Source organism: Lathyrus oleraceus, chromosome 3 (assembly GCF_024323335.1).
Source record: "Lathyrus oleraceus cultivar Zhongwan6 chromosome 3, CAAS_Psat_ZW6_1.0, whole genome shotgun sequence".
Lineage (NCBI taxonomy): Eukaryota > Viridiplantae > Streptophyta > Magnoliopsida > Fabales > Fabaceae > Lathyrus > Lathyrus oleraceus.
In genome coordinates, this window is record NC_066581.1 from 131108859 (window position 1) to 131122463 (window position 13605).

The following is a 13605-nucleotide window of genomic DNA, read 5'->3' on the forward strand; positions in this document are numbered from 1 at the left end:
CGCAAAAGGACTTTTCTCACAAAAGCACTTAGACTAAAAATATAATAAGAGAAAGTCAATAAAATGTTTATATATATATATAGCTTTAACCCAATCAAATCCCTAATTGGACAACATTCAACCAAGATATACACAAAAGGTTCCCTTGGTGAATTTTACAATTCTACTCATTCCACAATTATAAAAGTAATCTCACTCGCAAAAGGACTTTTCTCACAAAAGCACTTAGACTAAAAATATGATAAGAGAAAGTCAACAAAATGTTTATATATATCTGTCATACCCCAATTTTGTCCGGTCATATTTAAAATTTTCATAAAATTAATTTCATTTTTTTTAAATATAACATCATATGCACATCATGGCATACCTTTCATCACGAGAATACTTCACTTTAGTTTCCTATCATTATTATGCCATTTTCATACCACCTAGAAACATGCATTTCATAAAATCCATTTCATTAAAGAGTATGATTTATTATATGAATGTAAGAAAAGGGATATAGTGAAAGGATATTTCTTAAGGTGGGATACCAATATGGATCAAGGACACGTTTGAGTTTCATCTTGACAACACCATAATACTGAATCCATAAGCAAAGTCATGAACATGGTTTATTACAGACAGTAATCGTTGACACGCCATGGACTAGCTTATTTTACTTCTTGCACCTTACTGAACCAAGTTACCAAGTTGGCAAGAGTTGAAGAGATATTAAATGAATGACTTAAATTCGCAAATTCACATTTTTTGTTCTTCATTTATAACCATCATGGCCTTAGGCCAAGGATTAAGAGATCTCTTGCTCAAACGTGTATCAAATGGCCAATGATCCCAAAATACAATATGGCACGGTTTAAAAATGTCAATAAAGAAATACATTGGCTGAATAAATTTTGGATTTTTTTTTTTTACAAACACAATTGTTTCAAGTATAACCATGAGAAGTCATGTTGTTGGTTACAAACAGTCCAATGATCTAAGTTACGTTACAATCAAGTCAAACGAAAGGAATAAGCTTCAAACTGGAAATTAAACATCCCTTTGCCATGATGCTTTCCTAGATTTTCCCTGCAGCCCATTACAATCTCGCTCCACAGCCTACAAAGTCCACAAACCAAGCAACATGCCTTAACAGTTTTGTGTTGAGGAATTAGGCCCTGCGAAAAAATACCGAGCTAAAATTCAAAGCAGCCAAGAGAATCAATGACATTACAAGAAGAAACAGATTTCCAAAAGATTTAACAAGCAACATGCCGTGTCCGGATAAGCGCAGTCCAGCCTGCATCACCTGTATCACACAAATTTAACCAAGGTTTCAGTACACTTATTATGGCATATGTTTTATAATCAATGTTCATCACTAAGCCAAGGAGAAATATGGGAATTCCACCGAGAGTGTTGCCGATAAAGAGTTTACGGCATGTTTAAACTCAGTCTTCTACATGAAAAAAAGAAAGTCCGCTTGATGCATGAAATTACATCAGAGTCTTCAAAAACTGGGACTCCAAGTCTTTCGAACTAAGGATGTCCAAAACGGCTGCGTTTGCACCGGACCGGAGTGCTATTATTTACAACAATTTGTTTGATTATGGTAGGTCATCATTCAACAAAGATTTTATCCAGAAAGATGTAAGGTTGGATGCTACGTTGAAGAACCACGAAGAGGATGTTATCCCAAATATAGACTGTCAGGATCTTCAGCAAACAGGCACCTACACTACAGTCAATTTACACCAGCATCAGGAAAATGGCAGTGAAAGGCTTATGGCGCATGAGCTGAAGGCTATGGTCATTACCTTTCAAAACAGAAGTGAAATCATGGAACTTGAAGTTACTCGCCAACTTATGTCGGCATAACAGCACCCTGCAATATAACAAATCCATTCAAAATTCCCAAGAGTTTCGGATGTCCAAGAATTGTCGAAACAGTAAGACACCGCAAGATACCATGGAGTTTAGCAAAACTGTGAGCCACAAATAACCGACCATATTGCAGGATAGAAATCCACTGCAGGGCCATTTGGTTAACATCAGAAACCTGCATATCACAAATGCACCCTTATAAGATCACCAACCATACATCTTGCAACGCTCGAATAATTTCATAACAGCCATACCAGGAGTAGAACAATAAACAAATGAAGAACAAGTTATTTTCAAGTTTGTACATAAAAAGCATCCTAAGAATGGACTTTGATACCTTAACTTGTTAATTATGCACGAGCCACCTCATGAAATTGACTGGTACATGACCTGTAAAGAAGCAACCTGCAATACATTTTTAATACCATAAGAGCCACGCGGTGACGTAAAGCAGATTCAGCATAACTACACCATGATACCAAGATGCACGACGCATAACGTACCTAAGGCCGAACAGGCCGAACAGGACAAAATGCTGCCGCTATACACCAGCCCGGAATCACTACAACAACAAAGTGATACCAAGCATCATGAATTCACCATCACCATGACTTCAATCTTTACAACAGCCAATAATGCACAACCACATGCCAAACTCATGATGCAAGTCTATCCATCACATAACTATGCCATCTACCTACCTGTCATCATTCAAAAAAAACCTGCATCAAACCAACATTTAACCTAACTAATACCAGGCTCAGACCAACACCAAACGCATAAATTCTAATGGCCTACCCATCCTTCAACCAAAACCAAACATGTCCTAAGATATGTGAGAGAAACCAATCCAGCAGTCAGCATTCAAGATAGCATGATAGCATGACAAAATCTGCAAAGCCATGGCACATTGAAGTCAGGCATAGAATTGGCAAAGTTTAAGGATTCATAAAAATCAATACAAGAAAATACCTGTCACGATGAAACATACTCGTCAATCTTCCAAACCTTGTAAACATGCATCTATCACAACATAAACCTATTGCAAAATCAGAACACGAGCTTAAAAAAAACAAATGGCAAATGCTAAGTAAAATAGACAATTACTGCAGTGAAAAGTAAAAAATAGGTGGTTACCACGGATTCACTACAGACAAAACCTCATCCTGCCATTTGAGGGACCACACCGATTTGAAGCACCACTAACTCTGAGAAATTCTGCTACCTAACGGAATGATTCTCCCACTAACTTGCCAAGCTCATGAGAGAGGAATTCAAAACCTCGTACATCAAAAATGCTATAAATAAGGACCTCCAGGGATGAAGTAGGGATCCGAATTTCTGCGCCGTTACTCTGGAGAAATCATTCCAAAGCCCTAGTTAAAAAAGCTCTGTTTTGAACTTGTTGAGATTTTCACACCGAAGCTCAACAAGCTCGAGCTAAGCCCCCTGTCAAAACCGAAACGAACCCAAATCGTTAAAGAGGAAGCGAAGAAGGCGGAAAGTTCGAGAGGAAGAAAGAACCTTGAAGGACCTAAGGATCATTTACCTCACCTTGCCGGAGTTGAAACGTCGGACTAGCTCCGATTTGGTATTTAACATTTCTCCTTTGCATGATTTGATATTGCCATCTTGTTCACATCGCCTCAAATGCCATAACCCCCATGATTATTACACGAGATTTCTGTTGTCTTGTTGTTTCGGTTTTTGTTTCGATTTCTTTGGGTCGTTTGTTTTTGATTTGGAAGCTACATGGTTAGGTTCGTGTTTGGAAATGTTTGTTTGGCTAGGATTTAGGTGTGATTTTTGTGTACCCGCGACAACGCCGCCGTGGCCTTACAGAGAGAGGTTCCGACGTGGAGATTAGGTGGTTACCACCAGGTTTTCCTCAGTGTCGACGTTGATGTTAGAATAATGAAAAAGAAAAATAAAGGTTAACAGAAGGAAGATAGACGAAAATTGGAGAGAGAGAGAGAGTTTAAGAAAGGGAATTAGTGTGATTTCTTTTAATTAGATGTCATTGGCCTTTAAGTTCCCATTTAATCTCTTTTATTTCATTAATTAATACTCAAATTTTGAATCCATAATTAAATGAGAATGATTAATGAAAAGAGGGAGACGGCTGGGCTAATGATGTTCACTTTTTGCATTCCATTCCATTAGTTTATTATTATTATTATGCATAGTAAATGATGATGATAAGTGCATATTAACCCACTTGCCTTTTTTCAAAGCCGAACATGATTATTCAGTGGTCATTTCTTGACTCTTGGTCTGACCATATACCGCCTCCCTCAATCTTCTTGCCATCACTAGGTTTTTTTTGGTGTTAAGGTTTTGGGCCTCCCCGAGCCCATTATGACCTGTTTTTTTTTTTTTGTTGTTGAGATTTTTACCCCTGTTTATCGCCCACACACCCAGATTCTTTGACCTATTATGTTCTTATTTTATATGCTTTATTAAAAGATAATTACAATTACATAATAATAGCTTAAATTTGATTATTATTCCCAATCAAGTTTAGAACATCATAGTTAATTAATATACTTTCTAAAAAATATTTTAATTAATCTTTAAATGAAAAAGAGATTAATGAGCATCCGCTTTATTATCTCTCGATTATTCGAATAATTAGCGTACGCCATATTACTCGAGTTCTCGTCATTTAATTTAAAACTCTAAAACTCTATTAAATTAATGACTTCCTCAAATTAATTATAAAATCTTAAAAGTTTCATTATTTAATAATGTAATTTTGAATGAAAAGGAGAATAGTAAGCTTCCGCTTTACTACCTCTCGACTATTCGAATAATTGGCGTACGCCATATTGCTCGAATTGTCGTCATTTAATTAAAACCTTAAAAAACTCTATAAAATTAAAATCATTTTCCCAATTTAATTATTCTAATATTCTCTTAAAATTATTTAATAATGTGATTTTGAATGAAAAGGAGAATAGTAAGCTTCCGCTTTACTACCTCTCGACTATTCGAATAATTGGCGTACGCCATATTGCTCGAATTGTCGTCATTTAATTAAAACCCTAAAAAACCCTATAAAATCAAAATCACTCTCCAAATTATTTATAAATTCTAAAAGCCCTATCTTAATAATAAACCTTTGAATGAAAAGGAGAATAATGAGCATCCGCTTCATTATCTCTCGATTATTCGAATAATTGGCGTACGCCATATTGCTCGGATCTTCGTCATTTAATTTAAACCACTATCATACAAGCTCAAATCATCTTTAAATCCAAACCTACCAATTCAAATACAAACCATTTTCGCAAAACAATTAAAAACATATCTTTTACAATTTAAACCTCGGGTGATAGGAGATGGGAGGCGCACGCCTCATTGTCTCTCGATTATTTGAATAATTGGCGTACGCCATATTGCACAAATTATCGACTTCCGATTAAAACACTTTAAATAAACTTGGATAAGGGAATAGGGGGCGGACGCCTCATTATTCTTTGAATAAGCAAGTAGGGGGCGTACGCCTCACTACTGTGCATACTCAACATCCACAAACACAACTTTCAAAATAATCAAACGAAAAAGGAGTGGAGGGCGTACGCCTTATTACTCCTCGAAGGAATTGGTCAATTGGTGTACACCACATTGCTCAATCTTTTGTCGTTCTTTAAAATACCTTAACAAATCAAACTAATGTCCCGCCCCGTGCAACCTATAACTTAAAAATTCTTTTCAAAAGAACACTGTCAATCCTTTCTAATGCGCATAACAAACCAATGCTTAAGCCTCCGCCGAGAGTAAACAAGCCAGCGTTTAGCCTTTAGAACGCGATCTACACAGTTGTTCATTAAAAGACACCAACAAAAACCGTAGTCCCCCGAACTACGAATGCTCTGACTTCCTTATTACACCATAAGGATACGTAGGCACGAGATTGCGAGATCTTGGCGAGCACACTAATAAAAAACCTCCCCTTTTCCCTCCTGAGGTCTTCATCCATATTTATTATCAATTTTAAATTACTCGAAGAAAGCAAATAACATTTAACTAACATTCAAATAGCAAATTAGACTAAAAGGTTCCCGTTGAGTACAACGGACGTGAGGGGTGCTAATACCTTCCCCTTGCGTAATCGACTCCCGAACCCGAATATGGTTGCGACGACCATTATTCTATTTTTCAAAGGTTTTATCGATATTTTCCTATTCCTTCATTGGGATAAATAAAGTTCGGTGGCGACTCTGTTCGAACAAATTTTTCCGCGACCATCGCGAGGAATCGTATTTTTCGAGATGCGACAGATGGCGACTCTGCTGGGGAGATTTAACTGCTCCAAGCTAGAGAGAGTCAAACCTAACTTAGTCAATTTGCTATGAATGTTAGAATATCGCTTTCATTTGCTTTTGTATATCTTGATGTATTATTTATGTTATATAATTTATTCTGCTATTGTGTTGGGTGATCTATGGTACTTGGCATATGTTGTGAGATAAGCTCCGTACCCGAGCTTTGAGAAGAACTTAGAACCCGGAGTTGTGTAGTATTGAACCGGGGGGTGTACACCTCATTGGGACAATACGAGAACTCCACCTAGAGTAGATCTGTTCAGAATTTCCATCATAATATGGCTAGCCCATTATTGCGAGGAAACGTTGAACATGGTCAATGACTCTGGGAACCTCATCTTAAACTGAAGTCCGTCTTCATGATTGGCGATCGTGTAGTATTGAACCGAAGGGTGTACACCCTGTTCGTACAATACGAGGATCCCACTTAGAATAGACTGATTCAGGACTTCCATTTCAATGTGGCTAGCCCATTATTGCGATGGAAGACTGAACTTAGTCCATGACTCTAAGTTCTTATCATGAAAATGGATAACCTTAGAGCAACCCTTGTTGTGTGGGGTAAAAGACATAGAACCGTTGTTAAGTTGAACCTTGTGATAGATGTGAAACCTGGATCCCTGTCATTGCATAAACATCATGTTGCATTCATTATGAGCATAGCAAAATCATTTACACACTTTTTATTCTCAGGGAATTTCAAAACTTTCAGTTAATTAAGCATTCAAGAACAAATGGAGTCAGAAAAGAAGAAAACATTCCAAATCAAAGCTAAGGTACCATGTGTGAAGAAGTTCATTGCATTCAGAGATGGGTTGACTAACATCCGTCGAGACGCATTCACACTCAAATATGGGAAGATTCTACAGTTGTTGTCTGTACCAGTACAAAAGGATGCTATTACTGCACTAGCCCAGTTTTATGATCCACCACTCAGAAGTTTCCTCTTTAAAGATTTCCAGTTGGCCCCGACTTTGGAAGAATTTGGAAGAATATTGGACTCTCCTAAGCAAAAGAAGGGACCATACAAAGGGTTAGGTCAAATCCCTGAATCCGAAGAGTTGGCAAAAGTACTAGACATCCCAGTCAAAGATCTAACCCCTAACATCAAAATTTGGGGAAAGGTGCAAGGGATTCCACAAGAGTACCTGGAGAAAACTGCTCAAAGCTTTGCCAAAGCCCAAAAGTGGGAAGCCCATGATACTATTATGGCTTTACTTATTTTTGGATTGGTGTTATTTCCTAACATGGAGAAGTTAGTTAATGTAGCAGCTATTAGCGTCTTTTGGGCCGTCAAGGTCAAGAACGAAGATCCGGTACCCGCACTCTTGGCAGATGTTTATCACACCTTGCACCTACGCTTTGAGAAGAGGGGAGGACTGATGTTATGTTGCATACCACTCCTTTACCAATGGCTTGTCTCTCATGTGTTCAAAGAGGTTGATACAATTGAAAGTATGGATGGATATGAGTGGTCTCAAAAGCTGGTAGGACTCACTGAAAATACCATTATTTGGTATCCTTATGGCTTGAATGTGGGAGACACAATTACTAGCTGTGGAGAATTCTCGAATGTACCGCTAATAGGGTCAAAAGGGTGCATTAACTACAATCCTGCTTTAGCAGTAAGGCAGTTGGGTTATCCTATCACATACAAACCAGATGACCAGTTGTTAGAAGGTTTTGTGTTCCATGATATGGAGGATCCTGTTATGCTGAGAAGGGTTATCCGAGCCTGGGAGAAAGTTCGCTTCAGAGGACAAGACAAAGGAAAGGGTGTCATAGGGGATAAAGAACCCTATCATCAATGGGTCACTAGAAGAAGTCAAGAGGTCAAACTGCCATTCATCCTCGATCCTCCAACTCAACCTCCATCACCAGAACCCATTCCTGTCTCCATGGAAGAAGTGGAAGCATTAAGAGCTACTATAGCAAGACTTGGACGAGAAAACGAAGAGCTACAGGCCAGCTTCCAACAAGTTTCAAATGAAAGAAATGAGATAAAATGGGAACTAGAGAGGAAGAAGGCCCAGCTTGAAGCAACTGAGGAAAAGGTCGACAAAGAAGAACATAAGAGAAAGAAAGTGAAAATAGGCATGGAACAAGCTGACCACTGCCTAGAAACCCTTAAAGAGCAGTTGAGACAGGTTGAGAAAGAATGCCTAAAGAATAAGCGGTGGTGGGTACGAGCCACAGAAGAGAAAAAAGAGGTTAGAGAGATATTGGAGGCAAAGATACAAGATCTCACTATCTCCCTCCATAATGCTGAGACCCAAGCCGAGCACGAGCGCCGACTTAAGGAAAGAGCCCTGGAAGCTTCTCGAGTCACACCCACGACTTGGGCCGAGAAATGCCAAGAAGCAAAAGATGCTAAAGGAGTTGCTCAACATTGGAAAGATAGATTTGAGGCATTCCATCAAGACAGTGTGATATGGCTAAGGGAAAGAGAGCAAGTCATTGAGGATTACGACACCTTTAGGAGAACTATCAATTTCTTGCAAGCAGACAAAGATGGGTACCGTGCAAAGCTCAACGGTTTGGTGCAATTCTGCAATTGGATAACCCAAGAAATGCCTTGGAGATTGAGAGAGGCAGTGGAAGGATTGGACCAGCATGACACACATCCTGCTGTAATCCATTTTGTTATGATGTGTGAGGGGATGGTGAAGAGGTTCAACTCTGAATTAGAAGAGCTCATAACTCGAAAGACTTCTGTGTGATTCTTCTGTCTTTCTTATATTCAGTTAGTATTTGAGCTGTATCGATTTGGGCGGTTATGCCTTTGTACTCCGTACTTTAAATATTTGAATGGAAGAGGATGATCCTCATTTTTATTTCCTGACTTTATGTTTTCTCTAAATGCTTAATACAACTACGATCGTGATAAAAATTCCCTGAAAATAAAATATGCATAACATTTGCATCCTCATGCATCACGCTTCATAAAAACAAAAAAAACTTACCCAACCTTTTGCCATCTACCAGTAAACGCTGACTAATCAACACCGGTACGAGACGCGAAGCCATTACAAGATGACGTTAGAGCAAGTGGAGGCTAACCAAGCTACCATGAGGTCAGACATCAATACGATCCAAGAGAAAATGGATCAGCTGCTGGAAACAATGCTCGCCATCGCCCAGAGAGAGAGGGTTGCGGATGCAGAAGATGAGGCTAGAAGGAATGATAACCCATCAAGTTTGGTCCACCCAGATGAGGGCTATGTCCATGCCAAGAAGAGTCTGGTTCACATACCAATAGGAAGCAAAGGAGAGGGGGATCGTGCAGAGCCTTCTGAGGCGCCTGCTCATTATGGGTCCGAAATAGGCGATGACCCATACGAAGCTTTCTATGTGCCTGATCATCCGAAGCCTAAGACACTTCCAGACCCATCTGCAGATAGGCTTCGTGCCTTGGAAAAGAAGGTCAAGGCTATCGAAGGGAATAATATCTTCGGTGCCTCCAACATGAACATGCGCTTGGTATCAAATTTGGTCATTCCGGCTAAATTTAAAACTCCTGATTTCGAAAAATACCAAGGCCAGACTTGCCCAAGAAGTCACCTAGTGATGTACTTCAGGAAAATGGCTGCTCATACCGAAAATGACAAACTGCTTATACACTGTTTCCAAGATAGTTTGAGTGGAGCATCTCTGAGATGGTATATGAGTTTAGAGCAAGGGCGGATTCAAAGCTGGGAAGATTTGGCTGATGCATTTCTCCGTCAGTACAAGTATAATTTGGATATGGCACCTGACCGAATGCAGTTGCAAGGCATGGCAATGAAAGAAAATGAGTCCTTTAAAGAATACGCCCAGCGATGGAGAGAGTTGGCTGCTCAGGTAGAGCCACCATTGTCTGAGAAGGAAATGACCGGAATATTTGTGGACACGCTGAAGGACCCATTCTTTGATAGATTGGTGAGTAGTGCGGCATCCGATTTTGCGCATCTGGTCACAATCGGAGATCGTATAGAAAAGGGTCTGAGGGATGGAAAGATTTCAGGAGCCGTGGCCACCTCTAGCGCACCGAAAAAGTATTCTGGAGGCTTTCAGAAGAAAAAAGAAGGTGAAACGAATGCTGTATCTAGAGGCTATAAGGGGAAGCAACAGGCTTCATATGGCCAAGTCGCTGCCGTGGTACCCATACCTTATCAACAACCCATACAACAACAACCAATGTATCAACCACAACATCAACAACCTCGTCGACAACAGAACACAGCACCACCAAGACAATTCAAGCCAAAGCCTCCAAGAAGGCAACTTGACCCTCTACCAGTACCTTACAGCCAAATATTCCCATATTTGCAAAAGGAGGGTCTTCTGACATTGAGGGAGCTGAAACCGGCTGTTCTTCCATATCCACCAGGATATGATGCTAACGCACATTGTGAATTTCACATGGGAGCGCCCGGCCATACCCTGGAGAATTGTTTTGCATTCCAAAATAGGGTACAAGACCTGATTGAAGCAAAAGTTGTTACCTTCACTCCAAGACGCCCGAACGTGAACACTAATCCCATGCCAACACATGGAGGTGCTTCCGTCAGTGCCATAGAGGAGAGTGATCAAGGAGAACTGATTCTTAAGGTTGAAGAGATTCAAACCCCTATCACCATGATAGGGGCACAACTGCTAAAAAGTGGTCTAGTCTCAGAGGAGCTAGTCAATGATGAGAATGACAAAGGGTTGAGGAATTTTATACAACAAATGCTGGATCGAGGCGAGTTACAGATCAGTCGCCGTGCTAAGAACAAAGAAGAGAAAGAGATAGCCGTTGTGGTGGATATCCTTTACGATGAAGTTAACGTGGACATCCCTTTTGATAAGGTTAACGTGGACATCCCTTTTGATAAGGTTAACGTGGACATCCCTTTCGATGAGGTTAACGTGGACATCCCTTTCGATGAGGTTAATGTGGCCATCCCTTATGATGAGGTTAATGTGGAAATCCCCATAAACCCCTTGGTGATAGAGTTTCCAGCGCCGTTCGCATATGAGGATGAGAAGGCGGTACCATGGATATATCAGCCCAGAGCTTTTAAGCAAGGGCAGGAAGACCAACCTGTGGTAATCAACGAACCAAATGTTACCTCAATTGTGGGGCCAGCCGGCATAACGCGTAGTGGCCGAGTGTTTGCACCAAGGGCTGTTGATGCTTCTACAAAAGCCAAAGGGAAAGAAATTGCTACTCCTGTCCAAATTCCTGTCCCTAGTCGAGAAATGCAAGACATGCATCTGTCGCCTAAAGCTGCGGTCACTCGAGAGGAGGCTGAGGAATTTTTAAGGATAATCAAGAAAAGTGATTATAAAGTGGTAGATCAGTTGAATCAGACACCTTCGAAAATCTCCATGCTATCTCTGTTGCTCAACTCAGAAGCACACAGGAATTCATTATTGAAAGTGTTAAGCGCAACACATATCACGAAAGACATAACAACAGAACAGTTTGACGATGTGATAGCTTGTGTAACCACTGGAAATTTTTTGGGGTTTAATGATGATGAGTTGCCAGTTGAGGGAAAGAACCATAACAAGGCCCTACATATCTCCTTGAAATGCATTGACACTATACTATCAAGGGTATTAGTAGACACAGGTTCCTCACTGAACGTCATGCCAAAAACCACGTTGATAAAGCTGCCGATGGAAGGGATGAATATGAAGCCCAGCACCCTAATTGTGAAAGCATTCGATGGCTCAAGACGAGCAGTGATAGGAGAGGTTGACCTACCAATCAAAATAGGCCCAACTTTCTTCAATATCACATTCCAGGTTATGGACATACATCCCGGTTATAGCTGCTTACTTGGGAGACCATGGATCCACTCTGCAGGTGCCGTCACCTCCACTTTACACCAAAAGCTAAAATTCATTACCGATGACAAGATGATTGTGATTGGAGGGGAGGAGGATATCTTGGTTAGCCACTTAACATCTTTCCGATATATCGAAGTGGATGGCGAGATAACCGAGACACCATTCCAGTCCTTGGAAGTGGTAAATATGATGGCTGTCCAAAAGACATTGGAGACTCCGAAGTCAGGACCGTCCATGGCCTCGTGGCAAGGAGCTAAGGCTGTGATAGAAAGTGAAAACACTCAAGACTGGGGCAAAGTGGTGGAAGTGAACCAGAAGCGAGACAAGTTTGGGTTAGGGTATGACCCGTCGTCGATTGAAGCTAGTAACCACCACGATGGAGAGCAGATTCCTCCTGTAAAAGAAACGTTCATCAGCGCTGGCCACATTTTTGGAAATCAGGTAGCCATGATCAATGTTGAAGATCATGAGGAAGGAGCGTCTAGCTGGATACGACAAGTCGCGCCTAATGAAGAACTGACAAACTGGAAGGCTGTTGAAGTCCCTCAAATTTTTCAAAAGTAATTTTATTATTTTAGACAAAACCCTGTGCTCTGCCCAAGGCACAGTGGCATGTTGTAGGGCCCCCTTTATCTTTTTTTAAGAATTTTTCTATCAATAATAAATGGAGATTTGCATTCAATTTTTTGTTCCTTTCCTTTCGTTTTTTACAAAAAATGGCATCAATTTTTATGCACGCACTTTCTAAATAAACTGCATAAATCATAACATGCAGAAACACCACCGAGACCATTGATAACGACACTGCTAGGGTCTGGCATGACTTTGATTGTCCGATTTACCAAGCTGAAGAGGAAGTGGGTGAAGAGTGCGAACTCCCTGAAGAGTTGGCCAGATTACTCAGACAAGAAGAGAAGGTCATTCAACCACACCAAGAGGACGTCGAAGTTATCAACCTGGGAACAGAAGAAGACAAAAGAGAAGTAAGGGTAGGTGCCACGCTTCAAGATGCAGTGAAGATTAGATTGATAGAGCTCCTCCGTGAATATAACGATGTGTTTGCATGGTCTTACCAAGATATGCCCGGATTAGACACTGATATCGTGACCCACAAACTTCCCCTTAAAGAAGAATGCTCTGCCGTCAAACAGAAGCTAAGAAGAACTCGACCGGATATGGCTCTCAAGATCAGAGAAGAGGTGAGAAAGCAGTTTGACGCTGGTTTCCTAGAAGTCGCAAAGTACCCACAATGGGTTGCCAACATTGTACCGGTACCAAAGAAAGATGGGAAAGTCTGCATGTGCGTAGATTACCGAGACCTAAATAGAGCTAGTCCCAAAGACGATTTCCCATTACCTCACATCGATGTATTGGTAGATAACACAGCCCAGTTCTCTGTATTTTCCTTTATGGATGGTTTCTCCGGATACAACCAAATTAAAATGGATCCCGAGGACATGGAAAAGACCACGTTCATTACCCCTTGGGGCACCTTTTGTTACAAGGTAATGCCGTTTGGATTAAAGAACGCTGGGGCAACATATCAACGCGCTATGGTGACTCTCTTTCATGACATGATTCATAAAGA

The 13605-nt window shown here is 40.5% G+C and overlaps 1 protein-coding gene and 1 pseudogene across 1 annotated transcript; one reads left to right on the forward strand and one right to left on the reverse strand.

Moving 5' to 3' along the window:
- LOC127130034 (nucleobase-ascorbate transporter 4-like) overlaps positions 1-13605 on the reverse strand; it is a 59539-nt pseudogene that overhangs the window by 3661 nt on the left and 42273 nt on the right.
- LOC127130033 (uncharacterized) lies at positions 9231-12581 on the forward strand. The gene is made up of 2 exons (XM_051059115.1): positions 9231-9991; positions 10112-12581. Exons 1-2 carry the CDS (start codon positions 9231-9233, stop codon positions 12579-12581), a joined length of 3231 nt encoding a protein of 1076 aa, XP_050915072.1.

Bases quoted from the DNA above. Each gene is read 5' to 3' on its own strand.
- LOC127130033 (XM_051059115.1), top strand. From the start codon at position 9,231: ATGACGTTAGAGCAAGTGGAGGCTAACCAAGCTACCATGAGGTCAGAC. The intron at 9,992-10,111 runs GTCCTTTAAAGA...ATTCTTTGATAG, and splicing joins ATGGCAATGAAAGAAAATGA to ATTGGTGAGTAGTGCGGCAT.